Here is a 22,587-nt window from a genome sequence, read left to right on the forward strand (position 1 = left end):
CCTGTCCTCTCTCCCCCTACCCCCCCTCCTGTCCTCTCTCTTCTACCCCCTCCTCCTGTCCTCTCCCCCTACCCCCCTCCTCCTGTCCTCTCCCCCACCCCCCTCCTTCCTGTTCCTCTCCCCCTACCCCCTCCTCCTGTCCTCTCTCTCACCCTCCTCCTCCTGTCCTCTCCCTCTACCCTCCTCCTCGTCTTCTACTCTGGTTCTCCTGGGTGCTGTCTCCACCATAGTGGGTTGTCAAAAGGCTCTCTAAATAGGCATTATAGCCCTTCCATCCACACCTGCTTGTCCAGCACTTAAACCTTCAACAAAAGAGAGGTCTTTTTACCTGTACTGTCTGTACACATGCACAAAGGAGCTTCGGTAGCTGAAAGACTGGCTGACTTATCAAACGATAATACAGCCTTACTCCTAAATCCCGTGTCTCTCTTGTTTCCCATTGGAAGTCAGAAAGCACCATTGCTAGACTGCTGAGGGTGTATTGTGACCGTACAGGACCTTCTGACTAGGTGATGTATTTTAAAACCATTTTTTAACCTTTATTTAACTAGGCAAGTCAGTTAAAAACAAATTCTTATTTAAATGACGGCCTACCCCGGGCCAAACCCTAATGACACTGGGCCAATTGTGCGCCGCCCTATGGGACTTCCAATCACGGCCGGTTGTGACACAGCCTGGAATTGAACCAGGGTCTGTAGTGACGCCTCTAGCACTGAGATACAAGATGGCGCCGGAGAACAAGGCTGACGTTTTACGTATTCGTAACCAATTGTGTTTTTTTGTTTGTTTCTTTGCGTTGTTTGTAACTTATTTTTTTACTTATTGTGTATATAATATTGCTGCTACCGTCTCTTATGACCGAAAAAAAAACTTCTGGGCATCAGAACTGTGATTACTCACCACGGACTGGCAGAATCCTATTTTTCCTTTAACGAGTCCGACGAGCCTGATGTGAATGACATACTTCCCAGATGACATTCATTTGCGTGAAGAGAAGGCGGAGAAAAAGGGGCCAGAGGGCGGGCTGCCTTCTGAGAATTCGAAGCCAATCGAATAAACCCCCATTTCCCTCCATTCTGCTAGCAAACGTGCAATCTTTGGGAGAAAAAAATCAATGACCTACGCGGAAGATTGGTAGTTTAATGGGACATTCAAAATTGTAATATCTTAAGCTTCATTGAGTCATGGCTGAACAATGACATTATCAACATACAGCTGGCTGGTTATACGCTCTATAAGCAGGACAGAACAGCGGCGTCTGGTAAGACAAGGGGCAGAGGACTATGTATTTTTGTAAATAACAGCTGGTGCACGATATCTAAGGAAGTCTCGAGGTTTTGCTCGCCTGAGGTAGAGTATCTCATGATAAGCTAAAGACCACACTATCCACCTAGAGAGTTTCATCTGTATTTTTCGTAGCTGTCTACATACCACCACAGACTGATGCTGGCAATAAGACCGCACTGAATGAGCTGTATTCCGCCATAAGCAAACAGGAAAACGTTCACCCAGAAGCGGTGCTCCTAGTAGCCGGGGACATTAACACAGGGAAACTTAAATCTGTCTTACCAAATTTCTATCAGCATGTTAAATGTGCAACCAGAGGGGAAAAAAACTCTGGACCACCTTTACTCCACTCACACAGAGACACATACAAAACTCTACCCTCGCTCTCCATTTGGCAAATGTGACCATAATTCTATCCTTCGGATTCCTGCTTACAAGCAAAAATGAAAGCAGGAAGCACCAGTGACTCGAACAATGAAAAAGTGGTCAGATGAAGCAGATGCTAAGCTACAGGACTGTTTTGCTAGCACAGACTGGAATATGTTCGCTTTCAAGGAGCGGGACTCTAACCCGGAAGCTTATAAGAAATCCTGCTATGCCCTCCGACGAACCATCAAACAGGCAAAGCATCAATACAGGACTAAGATCGAACAGTACTACACCGGCTTTGACGCTCATCGGATGTGGCAGGGCTTGCAAACCATTACAGAATACAAAGAGAAGCACAGCCGAAAGCTGCCCAGTGACATGAGCCTACCAGGCGAGCTTAACAACTTCTATGCTCGCTTGGAGGTAAATAACACTGAAATGCATGAGCGCACCAGCTGTTCTGGAAGACTGTGTGATCACGCTCAACGCAGCCGATGTGAGTAAGACCTTTAGACAGGTCAACATTCACAAGGCAGCAGGGCAGACAGATTACCAGGACGTGTACTGCGAGCATGCGCTGACCAACTGGCAAGTGTCTTCACTGACATTTTCAACCTCTCCCTGTCCGAGTCTGTAATACCAACATGTTTTAAGCAGACAACCATAGTATCTGTGCCCAAGAACACTAAAGTAACCTGCCTAAATGACTACCGACCCATAGCACTCACGTCCGTAGCCATGAAGTGCTTTGAAAGGCTGGTCATGGCTCACATCAACACAATTATCCCAGAAACCCTAGACCCACTCCAATTTGCATACCACCCTAACAGATCCACAGATGATGAAATCTCTATTGCAATCCACAATGCCCTTACCCACCTGGACAAAAGGAACACCTATGTGAGAATGTTATTCATTGACTCCCTCAGCGTGATCAAGACAAAGTAGATGATTGTGTGCTACAGGAAAAAGAGGACAAAGCACGCCGCCATTCTCATCGATGGGGCTGCAGTGGAGCAGGTTGAGAGCTTCAAGTTCCTTGGTGTCTACATCACCAACAAACTAACATGATCCAAGCACACCAAGACAGTCGTGAAGAGGGCATGACAAAACCTATTCCCCCTCAAGGAAACTGAAAAGATTTGGAATGGGTACTCAGATCCTCAAAAGGCTCTACAGTTGCACCGTCGAGAGCATCCTGACTGGTTGCATCACTGCCTGGTACGGCAACTGCTCAGCCTCCGACCGCAAGGCACTACAGAGGGTAGTGCGTACGGCCCAGTACATCACTGGGGCCAAGCTTCCTGCCATCCAGGACCTCTACACCAGGCGGTCTCAAAGGAAGGCCCTAAAAATTGTCAAAGACTCCAGCCACCCTGGTCATAGACTGTTCTCTCTGCTACCACACGGCAAGTGGTACCGGAGCGCCAAGTCTCGGTCCAAGAAGCTTCTAAACAGCTTCTACCCCCAAGCCATAAGACTCCTGAACATCTAATCAAATGGCTACCCAGACTATCTGCATTGCCCCCCCCCCCTCTTTTTCACCGCTGCTACTCTCTGTTGTTATCATCTATGCATAATCACTTTAATAACTCTACAGTGGCTTGTGAAAGTATTCACCCCCCTTGGAATTTTTCCTATTTTGTTGCCTTACAACCTGGAACTAAAATTGATTTTTGGGAGGTTTGTATCATTTGATTTACACAACATGCCTACCACTTTGAAGATGCAAAATATTTTTTATTGTGCAACAAACAAGAAATAAGACAAAAAAGAAAAGAAAACTTGAACGTGCATAACTATTCATCCCCCCCCCACAGTCAATACTTTGTAGAGCCACCTTTTGCAGACATTACAGTTGAAAGACTCTTGGGGTATGTCTCTATAAGCTTGGCACATCTAGCCCCTGGGAATTTTGCCCATTCTTCAAGGCAAAACTGCTCCAGCTCCTTCAAGTTGGATGGGTTCCGCTGCTGTACAGCAGTCTTTAAGTCATAGAACAGATTCTCAATTGGATTGAGGTCTGGGCTTTGACTAGGCCATTCCAAGGCATTTAAATGTTTCCCCTTAAACCGCTCGAGTGTTTCTTTAGCAGTATGCTTAGGGTCATTGTCCTGCTGGAAGGTGAACCTCCGTCCCTGTCTCAAATTTCTGGGACTGAAACAGGTTTCCCTCAAGAATTTCCCTGTATTTAGCGCCATCCATCATTCCTTAAATTCTGACAAGTTTCCCGGTCCCTGCCGACGAAAAACATCCACACAGCATGATGCTGCCACCACCATGGGATGATGTTCTCTGGGTGATGAGATGTGTTCGGTTTCCACCAGACATAGCGTTTTCCTTGATGGCCAAAAAGCTCAATCTTATTCTCATCTGAACAGAGTACCTTCTTCCATATGTTTGAGGAGTCTCCCACATGCCTTCTGGCGAACACCAAACGTGTTTGCTTATTTTTGTCTTTAAACAATAGCTTTTTTCTGGCCACTCTTCCGTAAAGCCCAGCTCTGTGGAGTGTACGACTTAAAGTGGTCCCATGAACAGAGACTCCAGTCTCCGCTGTGGAGCTGTGCAGCTCCTGCAGGGTTATCTTTAGTCTCTCTTTTTTGCCTCTCTGATTAATGCCCTCTTTGCCTGGTCCGGGAGTTTTGGTCGGCGGCTCTCTCTTGGCAGGTTTGTTGTGGTGCCAAGTTCTTTAAATGTTTAAATAATGGATTTAATGGTGCTCCGTGGGATGTTCAACGTTTTTGATATTTTTTTATAACCCAACCCTGATCTGCACTTCTCCACAACTTTGTCAATGACCTGTTTGGAGAGCTCCTTGGTCTTCATGGTGCCGCTTGCTTGGTGGTGCCCCTTGCTTAGTGGTGTTGCAGACTCTGGGACCTTTCAGAACATATATACTGAGATCATGTGACTGATCATGTGACACTTAGATTGCACACAGGTGGACTTTATTTAACTGATTATGTGACTTCTGAAGGTAATTGGTTGCACCAGATCTTATTTAGGGGCTTCATAGCAAAGGGGGTGAATACATATGCACGCACCACTTCTCCGTTTTACATTATTTACATACATTATTACATGAAATCCAAATTAAAATCCATTTAAATTACAGGTTGTAATGCAACAAAATAGGAAAAACGCCAAGGGGGATGAATACTTTTGCAAGGCACTGTAGCTACATATACATATTACCTCAACTAACCGGTGCCCCCGAACATTGACTCTGAAACGGTACCCCCCTGTGTATGTCTCCCGGGTGGCGCAGTGGTCTAGGGCACTGCATCGCAGTGCTAGCTGCGCCACCAGAGTCTCTGGGTTCGCGCCCAGGCTGGGCTGGGTTCACGCCCAGGCTCTGTCGCAGCCGGCCGCAACCGGGAGATCCGTGGGGCGACGCACAATTGGCATAGCGTCGTTCGGGTTAGGGAGGGTTTGGCCGGTAGGGAGGGTTTGGCCGGTAGGGATATCCTTGTCTCAGTATGTAAAAATGTAATAAAATGTATGCACTCTACTGTAAGTCGCTCTGGATAAGAGCGTCTGCTAAATGACTAAAATGTAAAAAAAATGTAAAATGTATAGTCTCGCTATTGTTGTTTTACTGCTGCTCTTTAATTACTTGTTACTTTTATCTCTTATTCTTATCCATTTTTTTTTTAAATTACTGCATTGTTGGTTAAGGGCTCGTAAGTAAGCATTTCACTGTAAGATCTACAGCTGTTGTATTCGGCGCATGTGACTAATAACATTTGATTTGATTTGCTGCGCCACTCGGTAGCCAAGTGGTTTGTGTGGGGAACCAAGATTATAGCCGTCATCTGGCTGTAGCTGCCTACTACTGTAGCTCACAAGGACAGGAGTCCGAGCTAACCTGCAGGCTAACAATGTGGTGGAGGAGTGGGCCCTTTCAACAGCCGGTCTGAATGAAAACAAGCATCTCATGTAATTGAGCTGGATTTATTATCTAGGAAGGGAGGCCCTGTGAGACAGGATGAGATGCCTCCATTCAACTCAGAATCAGAGCTACCGTCAATGAATGACTGGAGGTCCACATATGAAGGATTAATTTAGTAATGATAGATGAAACAACCTAGTCTTCATGCTCCGCTACAGTCCTATACTCATACTACTACTGCCATTAAGGCAGCCCCTGCCCCGCACCTCTCTGATTCAGAGGGGTTGGGTTAAATGCGGAAGACACATTTCAGTTGAAGGCGTTCAGTTGTACAACTGACTAGGTATCCCCCTTTCCCTTTCCACCGCTACTTCCATAGAGGTGTGTGTGTGTGTGTGTGTGTGTGTGTGTGTGTGTGTGTGTGTGTGTGTGTGTGTGTGTGTGTGTGTACACGCTTGCATTGGTGTCTGAGAGACTATTGGTTAGCAGGCCATCCTCCTGTCAGTGACATTTGCCTTTAAATTAGGCTGTTAAAATGGGAACACAGAGGTGTCCATCACATTAACAGCCCTATTGGACGGGGTGAGGAGGGTCAAATTAGCAGACATAAATCCTGAGCTGGCACTAAAGTGGCCGTTTGAATGTAAATGTTGTTCCTAGGCAGTAATCTGAACCAGTTGACTGAAGGTTTTCTTCTGCAGTTCAATGCCAGGATAGCGAGTTCGATTCCTGGACCAACAGAAATATACAGTGCATTCGAGAAAGAATTCAGACGCCTTGACTTTTTCCACATTTTGTTACGTTAACAGCCTTACTCTAAAATAGATTAAATAAATAAAAATCCTCATCTATCTACACACTATACCCCATAATGACAAACTGAAAACAGGTTTTTAGAAGTTTTTGAAAATTTATTAAAAATATAAAAAAAGACTACCTTAGTCTACATAGGAATTCAGACCCTTTGCTATGAGACTCGAAATTGAGCTTAGGTGCATTCTGTTTCACAAGATCCCCAAGAACACAGTGGCCTCCATCATTCTTAAACGGAAGAAGTTTGGAACCACCAAAGGTGACCAGGAACCCGATGGTCACTCTGACAGAGCTCAAGTCTTCCTCTGTGGAGATGGGAGAACCTTCCCGAAGGACAACCATCTCAGCAGCACTCCACCAATCAGGCCTTTATGGTAGAGTGGCCAGACGGAAGACACTCCTCAGTAAAAGGCACATTACTGCCTGCTTGGAGTTTGCCAAAAAGGCACCTAAAGGACTCTCAGACCATGAGAAACAAGATTCTCTGGTCTGATAAAATCAAGATTGAACTCTTTGGTCTGAATGCCAAGCATCACATCTGGAGGAAACATGTCACCATCCCTATGTGATGCATGGTGATGGCAACATCATGCTGTGGGGATGTTCTTCAGCGGCAGTGACTGGGAGACTAGTCAGGATCGAGGGAAAGATGAATGGAGCAAAGTACAGAGAGATCTTTGATGAAAACCTGCTCCAGAGCGCTTAGGACCTCAGACTGGGGCGAAGGTTCACCTTCCAACAGGACAACAACCCTAAGCACACAGCCAAGATAACGCAGGAGTGGCTTCGGGACAAGTGTCTGAATGTCCTTGAGTGGTCCAGCCTGAGCCCGGACTTAAACCCAATCTCTGGAGAGAACCTGACTTAGCTTGTGGATCTGCAGAGAAGAATGGGAGAAACTCCCCAAATACAGCTGGGCCAAGCTTGTAGCTTCATTCCCAAGAAGACTCAAGGCTGTTTGTTGAAGCACCTGTTGCCAAAGGTGCTTCAACAAAGTACTGAGTAAAGGGTCTGAATACTTATGTAAATGTGATATTTCAGTTTTTTATTTGTAATACTTTTACAAACATTTATAAAAACCTGCTTTTGCTTTCTCATCATGGGGTATTGTGTGTAGATTGATGAGGGGGAAAATCGATTTAATCAATTTTAGAATAAGGCTGTAATGTAACTAAATGTGGAAAAGGTCAAGGGGTCTGACTATAAACATATACATAATTGCATGTCTCTGGTCTAGGCTATATTGCTCTGACTCTGCCCTTTCAGGTGGAAGGAAGTGAGAAGATACTGTGCATAAATTGCAAACTTGCCTCTGCGCACGCTGCACTGACATGCGACAATGCACCTCCACACCTGTTTGTTGATACTTCAACTGGTAGGCCAATTTGCAATCGGGACACCTGAGCTACATTTTAAATTAGTTGCCTTGTTACTTCCTCGCAAGAGAAGCTATAGGCTTTATCGGCTGCTTAGGAAACGTAACGAAACTTACCCTCTTTCCACAACGAGCCGGAGCGCGTCAAGGTTGCCGTGGTACGCAGCCCATAACGTCGGTGTCATTCCGTCTTCATCGGGCGCGTTGAGCTGCTTCCGAGTGGCCTCTCTGAGTAGGTCCAGGTAGCCATCCCGGGCTGCCCGGTGGTACTTGTCGTTCATAGTGCCTACGGCTCTGATAGCCTGGCTCATGGTCAGTTATTTGGCATCTAGGTGTGGTAAGAGCTTTCCCTCCGAGGGGGCAAGTTTGTACAAGACGCTCGGTGTTCCGTTGGGTCGTAGGTTGATGCTTCCCTCAGGAAGGAGGCAGGTACTACAGAGCGCCAGAGCGGTTGCCAGGGGGACACACCAGACGGTTGTCAAACAGGGAGGGGTTCAGAGAAGTTGACAGCCTTAAACCTGTGCAGATCATGGAGATCTCGCTGTAATCATTTGTTTTAGTTTGAACCTTAGTTAGCTAATGAATTGTGAATGCATTTTTATCCATTAACAGTATTCAATTCTGAATAGTAGCCTAACAATTTAAATTAGGCCCGGCTAATTTTACTGAATCAATTAGTAATGCCATTATTCATTATTGCATTTTAATAACATGTGTCACTGTACAGTAGATTACTAGCTCAGAACACGGAAATGATTCAACAGTAGCCTGACGAGTATGCTTTTATGACTTTAGTATCAGAATATGAGTTGTTATCTTCTGCTACATCTAGCTAATATAAACACATTCTGCAGTCAGTGAATAGTGCTGGGCTGTGTTCAAACAAGCAGTAACAGGCACTGACGTTTTTCCTTTGGTATACATAACCACACATTGGACAAACATTTCACCAAAAACCACACAGGCTCTACGTATCCATTGGAGACATGCTCACACATGACAGAGTTCTTTGAATAATTGAATTGCAAACAACAAAGAATCCAAAGAACTGTCTTTTAAAAATGTGTGTTAGAATATAACACCTTTTGGACCCGTGTTTGGTATCTATCTGGAACTTGTTCTCTGGTGGGAACTTTGATGCCTTCTAAATGGATGTAGTGTGTGATGTGTAATATATCTCTGTGATAATTTGTCTGTTCAGAGTGAGTCAGACCACTACCTCAGGTCATCACATCAAGGTGTGACCCGCTCCTAGCAGATGTTGGTTGGTATGATTTAATTGGCCGTGTTGCTCAGATTTGGTCTGTGATTGGTCAACAAATGATTTTAAATAAAAAAAGGTTATAAAAGGAACGATTGACTTTTGTTCTGTCTCTTCTTGGTTCCTGCCCTGTTGTCCTGAGATACACACACACACACACACACACACACACACACACACACACACACACACTCTCTCTTTTCTCTCTCAATTTTCAATTTAAGGGGCTTTATTGGCACAGGAAACACATGTTTACATTGCCAAAGCAAGTGAAATAGATAATGAACAAAAGTGAAATAAACAATATAAAAATGAACACTACATGAGTGATTCATGGTGACATCCACTCGCTGCACAGCTGGCTTTGAGCATTCATTCATGGTTTATTTGAACAATGAAAACACTAAGGTCAACGTGCAACATAAGTCAACTGAGATTTATTGTGTGTGTCCCAAATGCCAGCATATTCCCTATATAGTGCACTACTTTTGACCAGAGCCCTATAGGGCCATGGTAAATGTAGTGCACTATAAAGGGAATATGCTGCCATTTGGTACACAGACTAACAGAAGACTATTTATTGTATTAAAGGCGTGGCATGATTAGTCCCACATATAGGATTCCGCCACATCTACACAACCTTGGGACTACCAATGGGAGTGCAGGTTAGGTTTTTCACCTGCATTTTAATACACACACTTGCTGGGTAGGTCCAGCTTCCTAATGCTCATTACATTTGAATTATGAGGAAGAGAGAAAGAACAAGAGAGACTGCTAGATACAGAATGGATTAATGAGAGATACAAGGAGAGCAAGAGAGGGAGAGAGAGACATTGAGAGGTTGAAAAAGGGAGCTGCAGAGTGGATATAGTGAAAGTAAAAGGAGTCAGACTAATTAAAGTCTGTAAGTATGGATTCAGAGCGTGGTACCACAGCGACAGCCGACACCATGGACCCTGGAAGTCAGTGCCAGGAGTCTGGTACCACTGCGACAGCCGACAACATAGACCCTGGAAGTCAGTGCAAGGCTGAGGAGGAGGAGGAGGAGGAGGAGGAGGAGGAGGAGGAGGAAGAGGAGGGATCCGGAAACCATACGCACCCAGACCCAGTCCTGGTGTGGGCCCCCAGTGGGAGACGGCTGCTCTCCGGGCTCCTGGGCCTCAACGTTGTCCTCCTTGGGGCAGCTCTGGTAGCTGGCCAGGCCTTCAACCCTCAGGTTAAAGAAATATGAAACAAGACCAGCACTCACTTGGGATAAAATGTGCAATTAAGCTTAGTTTTAATTCTCTCTAATGAACTCATAGCAACATGTCCTAATAGTCTGTGCACTGGCATACTGTATGTTACAGCTTGAGCATTCCTGTTTGCATGTGTGGTCCCTTAACTGAGACTTCAACCCTCAGGGCCTCAGGCTCCAGGAGCCCCAGGTCTTCATGTTGCTGCTGATGGGCTTCAGCCTGGCCTGGATGCTGTGGTACCTACTCTGGGCCAGGAGGAAACCTGGGATATGCCCACATAAAGACCACCATGCTGGGGGAATCACTGTCACAGGTAGGCCCTCTTGGATTATTATTTGGACTATAAATTGTACCTTCATGTATTATAAATATAACTTACTCTGTTTTACTGAGCTATTTTACTTTATGTTCGTATTCTTGTCTTTTATCATTTCTAATTGTTGCTACATTGTCGAGAAGGAACCTACAAGAAAGTATTTCATTGGACGGTGTATACCAAGTGTATCCTGTACATACAACTCATAAAACTTGAAACTTGGAGTTATATTTACGGTACTTTAGGGTTTGAATAGACAGATAGAAACACATGTCATGGATTATGCCTTATAGGCTACTTATTGAGTATTTATTTGAATAAGAAACTGGGGAAAATTGTAGCTATATACTGCTTGGGGTGCAACTTTAGCTGGGGACGGAGGTTGTGCTTTCGGACCATGCGGACGCCTCCAAGCTGTCAGGTAGGAGGTTTGGAGTGTTTATCCGACCGGATAAAAAATATATATAGATACAATTCAAGTTATATGAGATCAAATCCAGACAGGAACTATTATTTTAGCAGCTGACTTAAATTATACATTTAAATTATACATATAAATTATACATATAAATTATACATATAAATTATACATGTATAAATTATATATTTAAATTATACATTTATAAATTATACATATAAATTATACATTTATAAATGATACATTTAAATGATACATTTATGAATGATACATTTATAAATTATACATTTAAACTATACATTCAATAAGGTTGATAGATGTAGTATATAAAAAAGGCAATTTTAGGAAGCCTATAAAGAGGCTGAAAAAACCTCCACAAATGATTTACAGGACACTTGGAGGAAATTATTCCTAAATGCAAAAGACTATTCCATTTTTTTCTCAAAGTAAGAAAAGCTATTCAAGAATTGACTACATTTTAATTTCCCAAAATGCACTCAACAATTTACTGGATTAAAAAAATAAATGATATAGTGATATCGGATCATTCTCCGGTGTCATGTTTAATTTCACCAATAGAAAATACACTTAAGTGACAACATTTGGAGAATGAAAAGAACTCATCTTCTGGATCCATAATGTCTTAAATACATTAACGCAAAAATTTAAACCTTTACCATTACAAATGTAGACGGAGACAGAGGAAAGCCGACTTGGGATGCCTTTAAGGCATACGTTAGGGGGGGGTGATAATCTCATACTTGGCAAACGTTTAATCTGATTTAGAATTTAAAATAAAAGAAAAAGACAAGGAAATTCCTATTTTAGAAAAAGCCCATCAAAAATATATGTACAAGATAAAGAATAAAATAAAATTGATGGCTTTCTTTTGAAGAGAGCAAACAACTACAGCATGCAACTTCATGGTAAATACACCTGGTAAATATCTCACAGCCGTCACAAAACGAATACACACTAAACCAGTTATAATCTTCAAAGATAAAGATAGAAAAGTGGTCATTCAGAAACAACGCGATTAATTACCATTTCAAAAAGCTTCTGTGAAAATGTATATCAATCAGAATTAAACGACAATTGGACGGATGCTACAGCCTTCTTAGACTCAACAAGTCTGAAGCAACTATCAGCAGACAGAAAATGATCACTAAAAACAGAGATCACCCAAGAATAAATATTAGATCCTGTTGAAACATTTGCATGGAGAAAAACACCAGGAATGGATGGGCTTTCCCATAGAATACATACCTCACTCAATTCAGTATTTCCTGGTTCCATGCATCAAACAGGTATTTCACTTATATTAAAACCAGGAAAATCTGGAAGGTCCCCTGCTGAATATAGACCCATAAGTTTAGTAAATTGTGACATTAAATAATAACAAAGCTTATAAGCAATAGAATGGCAAAAGTCCTACCAGACTTGACACATATCAATCAAACAGGATTTATTACAAATAGACACTTACAAACAAATATAAGAACATGTTTCAGTTTAATACAATACGCAAAAAAAATAAGATATTGATTTATCAATAATGGCTGTTGATGCCGGAAATACTTTTGACTGTCTTGAATGGCCTTTTCTATTCAACACTTTGGAAGCGTTCAACTTTCCAGCTGAGTTAATACATTATATAAACATGTTGTATGAATGTCCTAAAGCAAAAATATACACAAATAATACATTATCTGATGAAATTGCTTTAGACAGGTGCACAAGACAGGAATGTGCCCTTTCCCCCTCCAGTTTGCACTGGCAATTGAACCGCTTGCAGAAAGAATTAGAGACAGGACCCAAACGTAACAGCTATCAGTATTGGTAAACATGAATTTAAACTACACATATTTGCAGATGATATCCTGATATACCTGACCAATATTGAAAACTCAATGCCCCCTTCGCTAAAAAAATATTTTTTAGAATATAAAAAAAATCTCAGGATATAAAATTTACGTGGAAATAATAAACCAAATAATGGCAATAGGGGAAAAAATGTGTTTTACTAATTATCTACAACAATCCTTTAAGTCGACCACAGAAAATACTAAATACTTAGGATGCTTAATAAGTGACAACAAACAACAAATATATAAAGATAACTTTATTCTATTACTCAACAATATGAAAGCAGAACTAATTACATTTTATAATCTACCTCATAAATCTTACAGGTAGAATAAAACTCTTCAGAAGGGCATGGCTGCCAAAGGTTTTGTATTTATTTTCGGGAATACCAATTACCTCACTGAAGAATATTTTCAGTTATAGCAAACTTTATGGGGGCATATTAAAATGCATATAATAAAAAGGAAAGTTTTACATCAACCTACTGTAAGTCTGAGGTTGGTTTTAACCTTCCAGACTTGGAACTGTATCAACTTGCCACCCAGGACTTTTACTTGCCAGATATAGTTAAATACACTAAAGAGGAACAATGGGTACATACAGTGCTTTCGGGAAAGTATTCAAACCCCTTGACTTTTTCCACATTTTGTTACGTTACAGCATTATTCTAAAATTTATCAAATACATTGTTTTCCCTCACCAATCTACACATAATGACAAACTGAAAACAGGTTTTTAGACATTTTTGCAAATGTATTCAAAATAAAAATAAGTATTTAGATCCTTTGCTATGAGACAGAGAAATTGAGCTCAGGTGCATCCTGTTTCCATTGATCATCCTTGAGATGTTTCTACAACTTAATTGGAGTCCACCTGTGGTAAATTCTATTGATTGAACATGATTTAGAAAGGCCCACGCCTGTCTATATAAGGTCCCACAGTTGACAGTGCATGTCAATGCAAAAACCAAGCAATGAGGTCGAAGAAATTATCCGTAGAGCTCCAAGACAGGATTATGTCGAGGCACAGATCTGGGGAAGGGTACCAAATAATTTCTGAAGCATTGAAGGTCCCCAAGAACACAGTGGCCTCCATCATTCTTAAACGGAAGAAGTTTGGAACCACCAAGACTCTTCCTAGAGCTGGCCGCCCGGCCAAACTGAGCAATCGAGGGAGAAGGGCCTTGGTCAAGGAGGTAACCAAGAACCCGATGTTCACTCTGAAAGAGCTCCAGAGTTCCTCTGTGGAGATGGGAGAACCTTCCAGAAGGACAACCATCTCTGCAGCACTCCACCAATCAGGCCTTTATGGTAGAGTGGCCAGGCGAAAGCCACTCCTCAGTAAAAGGCACATGAAGGCCTGTGGGGATGTTTTTCAGCGTCAGGGACTGGGAGATTAGTTTGGATCGAAGGAAAGATTAACAGAGCAAAGTACGGAGAGATCCTTGATGAAAACCTGCCCCAGAGTCCCCAGGACCTCAGACTGGGGCGAAGTTTAAAAAACAAAATGGAAGAAAAGGAAACGTATTCTACAAGAACCAATATCACTTCCTAAAAACACAACCCTATGGAACAATCCTTGGTTAACTTTTCAGAAATCCCCTATAAATGTATCCACATGGAAATCTAAATGCATAGAAACTATAAATTACTTGGTAACAGGAAATAAATGTATTTCCATGACATAATTAACAAGTAAATTGGACTGACCAATGTAGATAGTTTCAAATACATGCAACTTAAAAGTTAAATATCACGAAATATTGATTTGAAATCTTTTTTTGACATCAGAGCAACCTGGAGGGAATCTTATTTGAGTTAGAAAATGATGTTCATATGATAGGTAAGATATACAAAACCTTGCAGAGAGCCTATCCAACTGACAATCTCTTAGAAAATAATATCGACTATTGGAACCAAGACTTAAAAAGAACTGATGTTGGCACAAGATGGAGTGAAAGCTGGAGCATAACTAACACAAAGTACAGTTAACAAAAATGTCTGCTTAATCCAGTACAAACTAATGTATAGAATTGATTATACAAGAGACACATTTCACAAATTCTACAGCACAATGGCAGAGTCAAAACGAATAATGACTCAATAATCCATGCTTCCTGGGAATGCTATAAAGTCCGGAAGTTCTGGGCGGAGCTAGAACATTGGCTGTGAGAAGTATTATACTGTGATCTTACTTTTAATCCATCTGTCTGCATATTTCAAGACATGGTGTATGGGGGTGTAGTGAGATACCCAATGGGCTGGATGATTCTCTTCTCATCTCTCATCTTGAAAAAACGTATACTGAAAACATGGAAATCAATCATTCCGCCATTATTAACACAATGGAAAAATCGAATGATTTAGTATTTAAATAATGAAAATGCTTGGGCTACAAAGAGAAACAAAAGGGTGCAGTTTCAGGCCACGTGTGTCACGGATCCCTGCGGAACTTTCATTACACACACCTGGCCCCGATTCCCAGTCATTAGTAATTGTATAAGTGTGCCCTTGGTTTACCATTGTCCTGTTGATTATTGTTACAATGTCCGTTGGTAGGTGTGAGTACATGTGCTGTGTGTTTTGGGCTTTCGTGCCATTGTGGATTGAGCAGAGGATTATGGGTCTCGTCCCGTGCGTTAATCATTGTGCGCTTGTGTTATTTATTCGAGGTTCTCCTCGCTCTTTTGTTTGGGTTTCTACCCTTTGTTTTGTATCGTGCTTGTTTGGTTTTCGTCCCGTGCCTTTACTCAGCACGCTGTAATTTGGGTAATTAAAAAATAAATAATTACACATTCCTGCACCTGTCTCCCGACCCATTTATACCAACGTGACAATGTGATGGGGGTGTGTGCTAGTGGGCCTGGGCAGGTGTGATGTAGTTGTTTGAATGTGTATGCTTTTGTATTGTTTATAAAATATATATATTTTAAAACATCTAATGTTATATATATTGTCTGTCATCCCAGAATAAAAGACTTGCATGAGCTCCAGTAGCATCATATCCATCCCTGCTGATTGGTTGCCTTGGTTAGGAGTCAGAACCAGAATGTTACACCTGCACTAATTTCCATCATCCGTCCATAAATGCTTTATAGTGATTGAATGCAGGTTGGGTCGTTGTAATTCAATAGGGACAATCAATTCAATGAGGGTGGCTTCTATATTGTGACAGTTTGTAGTTAGTCATTCTATCAGATATCTATGCATTATTTTTAAATGCTTTATTGAAAGACGTCTCAAATGGAACCCTGTTCCCACAGGGCTCTCGTCAAAAGGAGTGCCCTACATAGGGAATAGGATAGCATGTGGCACACAACTCTAAACTAAAACTTCTGTTTCTGGTTGACCCCTGACCCCCTGCTATGTCAGTGGTCCTGATGCTGTTTGCCGCCTTCAGTCTCCTGATGCATCTCTTCAAGATGGGTTACTATGTCATGATGAAGGAGTGTAAGCCGGTTGCTAAAGTCCTTGCCCCCTTCATCGAGGCTCCCTTTCTTGGCCTACAGGTAGTCATCAATCATTGGCTTTTGTTTGGACTATTTTCAATGCATTTTCATTTGATTGAACCTTTATTTAAAGCAGGTTAATCATATCTCTTTGGTAATAGAGACCTGTATTGAACCTATATTCTAAACTGGTATTGACTTGGACAATGTCATTTCCTTAACATTTGAATGAATGTCTTTTCGTAGACCTATTTGCTCTGGGCTCACTCCAAAGACTGTATTCACAAGCACAAGATCATTACCAGGTGCATGCCTCTCAATTTCATTTACAAAAACATTTACCATCATCTTGTTGATATTGGAGAGATCTATGGTATTTGCATTGACTAAAGGAACCAATAGGGACCTATACATTACAAAGCAAACAGGTAATAATGGGATTGCTGGTGTTTGTGAACGCTTGAACCCCTTTGTTGCTTATTGTGTGATTTTATGTGTTTATTTGTAGCTTATTGTTATGCAATTTTCTGTGTTTATTTCAGAGTGAATCATCCATACATCTCATTTCATATTGTTATGTAATACATTTGAACTGTGATACGTTTGTGTGTTTATGCTGCCACGCCAGGTCTGGGCTGATGGTTACTCTGAGCGCAGATCTGTTGCTGTGGCTGAACGCGGTGACAGAAGACACCGTTCATCTGGAGATAGAGATGGAGAAGGAGGACGGCCGCGCCACATATCGCAGCGCAGATAGCTCTGACTCAGGTATATACCGTAATACATCCTTACACAACTAAAACACATTTATGTACGTTTTATCACAATGAAATTAGGTCAACTGTGCTTGCCCACGAGTCAGACAATTTGGAGGACCTACAACTGAATTATAAAGATGTTAACAATATCTAATGTTATTACTACTGTATACTATGAAGAAATGATTCATCAACCTGTCTGATTTCCTTTCAGCAGGGCTGAGAAATGCAACGTTATGCAAGTGCAGTGCAGACACAGTGTGCCTGTTCTTCAGGAAGGGTTACGAAGTCCTGTATCCCTTCAACATGGAGTACTACTTGATGGCAGGCTGCATGCTTTATGTGATGTGGAAGAATGTGGGCAGGCGTATGAGCCCTGGGTCAATACCCCACCATGCCCAGAAGATTACCCTACGCATCGTCCACGAAGGTGGGATCCTATTCGGGCCGTTGTTCGGGGGTCTGGTCCTTATAGCTGGGGTGGTTGTGTTCATCCTGTATCAAGTTTGGGTGAACCGAGGCCAGCACCGACACACTGCGTTTCTGATATTCTACGGCTACCATCTAGTTGTGATGCCCATCATGTCCCTCTGCTCCCTGGCTGGCCTGTTGGTCCATAAGCTGGAGAGGAGGGCAGATGAGAGGGGAAATAACCCCACGCGTAGCCTGGATGTGGCCCTCCTGGTTGGGGCAGCACTGGGCCAGCTTGCCCTGTCCTATTTCTCTCTGGTGGCTGCTCTGGCTGTGGGGCCTAGCAGACCACTGGGAAGCCTGGACCTTTCCTACTCCCTCCTCAGCCTGTTGGAGCTCCTGCTGCAGAATGTCTTCATCATCAATGGCCTCCACCGACACCCCAACCTGGCCCTCACCAAGGGGAAAGGAAAGGAGCGGATCAGCATACTCATGGCAAGTCACTCTTCTTCTCCTTCTTCAATTTCATGGTTCAAGTAATGTTGACGACTCCAATTCCCTCTGGCCAAGGCTGATTTTCCTACTAAATTGCTTTAATTAAAATATGAGAACAACAAATATGTATTCATCCAGCCATCTTTACTACATAACTTTCTGTACCCTGAGATAGCAACATACTGTATCATTACAATCGGAAGTATAGTCACACTTTTATCTATAGTAATACATTGACATGTGACCCCTCATGTGCCAAAGCAGAAGAGGAAGACCATGGAGAATACAAATGACAGGAATAAAGTAGGAGGAGTGATGCCTCTATTGGAGAGGGGAAAGCCAGTGACAGCACCACCTGGTGGCCAAGTCAAGGAAGGACAACAGGCCTGGTACAAAAGAGTCACACAGGAGATCTGTGCCTTCCTCATTCTCTCCAATATCATGGTGAGTGACGCCAAGGCTATTACGTCTGATCTTGTAATATCATGTTACACAGTATTTACCTAGCCTGGTGGCAGATCTGTTGGTGCTTGCTTGCCAGCTCTTATGCTTTGTCCTTGGAGCACATACAGATCTGGGATCAGGCTAGTATTCACACCCTATCCCTTTTCCAATGTAATGTCATTGAATTTGTCCCCCTATCTTTTCTCTCTCCCGTCTCCTCAGCTGTGGATGATCCCAGCGTTTGGAGCCCACCCCCAGTTTGAGAACGGCCTGGGGAAGCAGTTCTTTGGCTTCTCTGCCTGGTTTGTCCTGGTCAACCTGGTTCAGCCTCTGGGAGTCTTCTACAGGATGCACTCTGTGGGGGCCCTGATGGAGCTCCTCATCACTGGCTGAGCTCCTATCCTCCCTCCCCCCTCCTCTGCCTGGTTTATCCTGGTGAACCTGGTTCAGCCTCTGGGAGTCTTCTACAGGGGGGGCCCTGATGGAGCCCCTCATCACTGCCTGAGGGATAGGAACCACAACACTGACAAACTGCTCCCCTCTGAGACATAAGGCCACAATGAGCTCCCTCCACCTTTTCATATCCTTGGGTGAAATGTTGTGCCGACTGACTACTAGTGACTAGCTAAATATCACATTTCTGTAAAGATGAGACATGTAAACATTTCTCTGTTGACATTAAAAACATGTGTACTTTGATTCGTAATACATTATTTATTACATGTTTCCGGTACTTTGAAAATATTGACATAATGATATCAGACAGAATACAACAGCATTTGCCTGCAGTTCAAAAGCCAATACATACATTCCAGAGATATCACTTCTTGTCTCAGTTAGTCAGTTCACGGAGGTCCCAGTCAGTCCCCAGGTCTCAGTCAGTTCACGGAGGTCCCAGTCAGTCCCCAGGTCTGTCAGTCAGTTCACGGAGGTCCCGGTCAGTCCTCAGGTCAGTCAGTCAGTTCAGAGGTCCCAGTCAGTCCTCAGGTCTCAGTCAGTTCACGGAGGTCCCAGTCAGTCCTCAGGTCTCAGTCAGTTCACAGAGGTCCCAGTCAGTCCCCAGGTCTCTCTCTAGTCTCTCTCAGTCAGTCTCTATTTCACACTCTTACAAAATGAAAAGGAACTTTACTGTGATAAAAGGGATACCAAAAAAATTTAACTTTCCGTAAAAACATTTCAAGAATAGAAACTGAAAATAATAAGTACAATAAATCTTCATCTAAAACAAACATTTAAACAATCTTAAGTAACATATACACTATCGTTCAAAAGTTTGGGGACACGTAGAAATGTCCTTGTTTTTGAAAGAAAAGCACATTCTTTGTCCATTTAAATAAGATCAGTTTGATCAGAAATATAGTGTAGACATTGTTAATGTTGTAAATGACTATTGTAAATTGGAAACGGCTGATTTTGAATGAAATATTTACATAGGTGTACAGAGGTCCATTATCAGCAACCATCACTCCTGTGTTCCAATGGCACGTTGTGTTAGCTAATCCAAGTTTATCATTTAAAAAAAGGCTAATTGATCATTAGAAAACCCTTTTGCAATTATGTTAGCACAGCTGAAAACTGTTGTCCTGATTAAAAAAGCAATAAATAAAACTGACCTTTAGACTAGTTGAGTACCTGGAGCATCTGCATTTGTGGGTTCGATTACAGGCTCCAAATGGCCAGAAACAAAGAACTTTCTTCTGAAACTCGTCAGTCTATTCCTGTTCTGAGAAATTAAGGCTATTCCATGCGAGAAATTGCCAAGAAACTGAAGATCTCGTACAACGCTGTGTACTACTCCCTTCACAGAACAGAGCACACTGGCTCTGTTCTCTGGCTCTGCTGCTCTTTTAAACTGTATTGTTGGATAGGGGCCTGTAAGTAAGCATTTCACTGTAAGGTCTACACCTGTTATATTCGGCGCATGTAACTAATACCATTTGATGCTCCAGATACTCACAATACTTAGTCTAACGAACGACAGTTTTATTGCTTCTTTAAATCAGACCAACCGTTTTCAGCTGTGCTAACAATTTCAAAAGGGTTTTCTAATGATCAATTAGCCTTTTTAAAAATGATAAACTTGGATTACCTAACACAACGTGCCATTGGAACACAGGAGTGATGGTTGCTGATAATGGGCCTCTGTACGCCTATGTAGATATTCCATAAAAAATCAGCCGTTTCCAGCTACAATAGTCATTTACAACATTAACAATGTCTACACTGTATTTCTGATCAATCTGATGTTTTTTTTTTTTTTTTTCAAAAACAAGGACATTTCTAAGTGACCCCAAACCTTTGTACGGAAGTGTACATACAGTAGTGTCTACATGTATTTGTTTGGCAAAAAAATAAAAATAGACATCAAGTTAAATGAAGGAATATACCCTTGGAAAGCTGCCAATACATGACTAGAAGAGGGTTAATATGGCAGATCCTCTGGCAGTTGTAGTAGCAGACCGCTTGTAGGAAAAGTGGTTTAGTGACAGTGGTTTGTTACATGTTCTACGTGTTGGCACTTCGCAATAAACAAAATAGAGAAAACAAACACTGTAAATTCCTGTTTTCTAGAACAGGTGTGTCTGGTGAAAATCCTCATCCTCCTCTTCCACACTTCTGTTCAGGTTTGAAAATGGCAGTTGGTGAGAGAGCGGTTGGTGGTTCCGAGGGCGAACCAGCCAGTCCAGAGAGACGTTTTCTGCTTCCCAAATGGCGTTCTACCCCCCATGTAGTGCACTACTTTTTACAGGGGCCCATAGGGCTCGTCAAAAGTAGTGCACTATGAACAGGATAGGGTGCCATTCGTAGAGACCTGTTCACCAGCTCCACTTAGATCCTCTGAATCTCAAACAGTCTGACGTCAGTGTCATACCAGATCGGGGGATCCACATTACTACGGTAACAACAAGAGTCATTGTTAATAAAGATCAGATTTGAGTGACCATGACAACCACCACCTGTGCTTCATGGAATAAGTGACTCGGTCAGTTGGTGTGGCTGACCAACAGCTGGGGGCCTGGTTCCTAGACCTGGCTGGGGGCCTGGTTCCTAGACCTGGCTGGGGGCCTGGTCCAGAAAGCTGGATCAATAAGTTAGCCAGATGACTAAAATTGCTTGAAATAACTTCATTTTGAGAAATATAATGATAATGTATAACAACCAATACAACGCTAGCTTTCTTAAATTAACCAGCATAGCAAGTTATATTTATCAAAATCAGCTGACCAATTTAATAATCCTGCTTTCAAGAATACCCCCACTCCTCTAATGTAATTACTCCTAAATATGTGTTAACTCAGTCTGAACTCTATAGTGGCTTGTCTTATTCATTTTGTATACGGATTAGGCATTTTCAGTGGTGTAAAGTTCTTAAGTAAAAATACTTTAAAGTACTACTTAAGTAGTTTTCTGGGGTATCTGTACTTAACTATTTATATTTTTGACTACTTTTACTTCACTACATTCCTAAAGAAAATAAATGTCCTTTCTACTCCATACATTTTCCCTGTGAATGCTTAGCAGGACAGGAAAATGGTCCAATTCACACACTTATCAAGAGAACACATGGTCATCCCTTCTGCCTCTGATCTGGAGGACTCACGAAACACAAATGCATCGTTTGTAAATGATGTCGGAGTGTTGGCTATCCATACATTTTTAAAACAAGAAAATGGTGCCACCTGCTTTGCTTAATAGAAGGATTTTTAAAAACTTTTGATAGTTAAGTATATTTGAGCAATTACATGTACTTTTGATACTTAAGTATATTTAGAACCAAATACTTTGACTTTTACTCAAGTAGTATTTTACTGCGTGACTTTCACTTTTACCTAAGTAACTTTCTATTAAGGTATCTATACATTTACTCAATTATGCCAATTGGGTACTTTGCGTCTATTGACATTATCACCATCATTAACCATTGTAAATATCTTAATGTTTCCCTTTGGCCCATGTTGCTTACCGTAGGTAGATTACTCCCCACATGTATGTGCGGAACCACATGGCGGTGCCCGCGTTGGCCTGGTACTTCCTGATTAAGATGGGGTGAGGTACAGGCAGCAGGCCCACCAGGGTCCCATGCTGCAGGAACTTCAGGATCTCTGACTCGTCGGTCAGACCCCTGGAGGAGATAAACATGTCACTTAACTTACTTTAGTACATTTAGTTTTACAGGGACGGTGCACATTAAA

At 42.2% G+C, this 22,587-nt stretch overlaps 3 protein-coding genes across 3 annotated transcripts in view; 1 reads left to right on the forward strand and 2 right to left on the reverse strand.

Annotated features, from left to right (window-relative positions):
* LOC111968167 (pre-mRNA splicing regulator USH1G-like) overlaps positions 1-8,145 on the reverse strand; it is a 17,401-nt gene extending 9,256 nt beyond the window's left edge. The window contains exon 1 of the mRNA XM_023993740.2: positions 7,857-8,145. Coding sequence (XP_023849508.1) covers positions 7,857-8,050 — 194 coding nt within the window. The 5' untranslated portion in view covers positions 8,051-8,145. The remainder of the gene's footprint in view (positions 1-7,856) is intronic.
* Positions 8,146-9,183: 1,038 nt separating this feature from the next.
* LOC111968168 (proton channel OTOP3) lies at positions 9,184-19,093 on the forward strand. The gene is made up of 9 exons (XM_023993741.2): positions 9,184-9,988; positions 10,064-10,216; positions 10,404-10,551; positions 16,210-16,346; positions 16,533-16,591; positions 16,915-17,054; positions 17,259-17,950; positions 18,215-18,394; positions 18,617-19,093. The coding sequence occupies exons 1-9, from the start codon at positions 9,911-9,913 to the stop codon at positions 18,785-18,787; spliced, it is 1,758 nt and encodes a 585-aa protein (XP_023849509.2). The 5' UTR covers positions 9,184-9,910; the 3' UTR covers positions 18,788-19,093.
* Positions 19,089-22,587, reverse strand: part of LOC111968169 (protein HID1-like) — a 32,329-nt gene continuing 28,830 nt past the window's right edge. Inside the window, 2 exon segments of the mRNA XM_070445011.1 lie at positions 19,089-21,287; positions 22,359-22,517. Coding sequence (XP_070301112.1) covers positions 21,224-21,287; positions 22,359-22,517 — 223 coding nt within the window. The 3' untranslated portion in view covers positions 19,089-21,223.

The sequence above is a fragment of the Salvelinus sp. IW2-2015 genome, linkage group LG8 (genome assembly GCF_002910315.2).
Source record: "Salvelinus sp. IW2-2015 linkage group LG8, ASM291031v2, whole genome shotgun sequence".
NCBI lineage: Eukaryota > Metazoa > Chordata > Actinopteri > Salmoniformes > Salmonidae > Salvelinus > Salvelinus sp. IW2-2015.

Bases quoted from the DNA above. Each gene is read 5' to 3' on its own strand.
- LOC111968168 (XM_023993741.2), top strand. From the start codon at position 9,911: ATGGATTCAGAGCGTGGTACCACAGCGACAGCCGACACCATGGACCCT. The intron at 10,217-10,403 runs GTTAAAGAAATA...TTCAACCCTCAG, and splicing joins GCCAGGCCTTCAACCCTCAG to GGCCTCAGGCTCCAGGAGCC. The intron at 10,552-16,209 runs GTAGGCCCTCTT...CTGCTATGTCAG, and splicing joins TGGGGGAATCACTGTCACAG to TGGTCCTGATGCTGTTTGCC.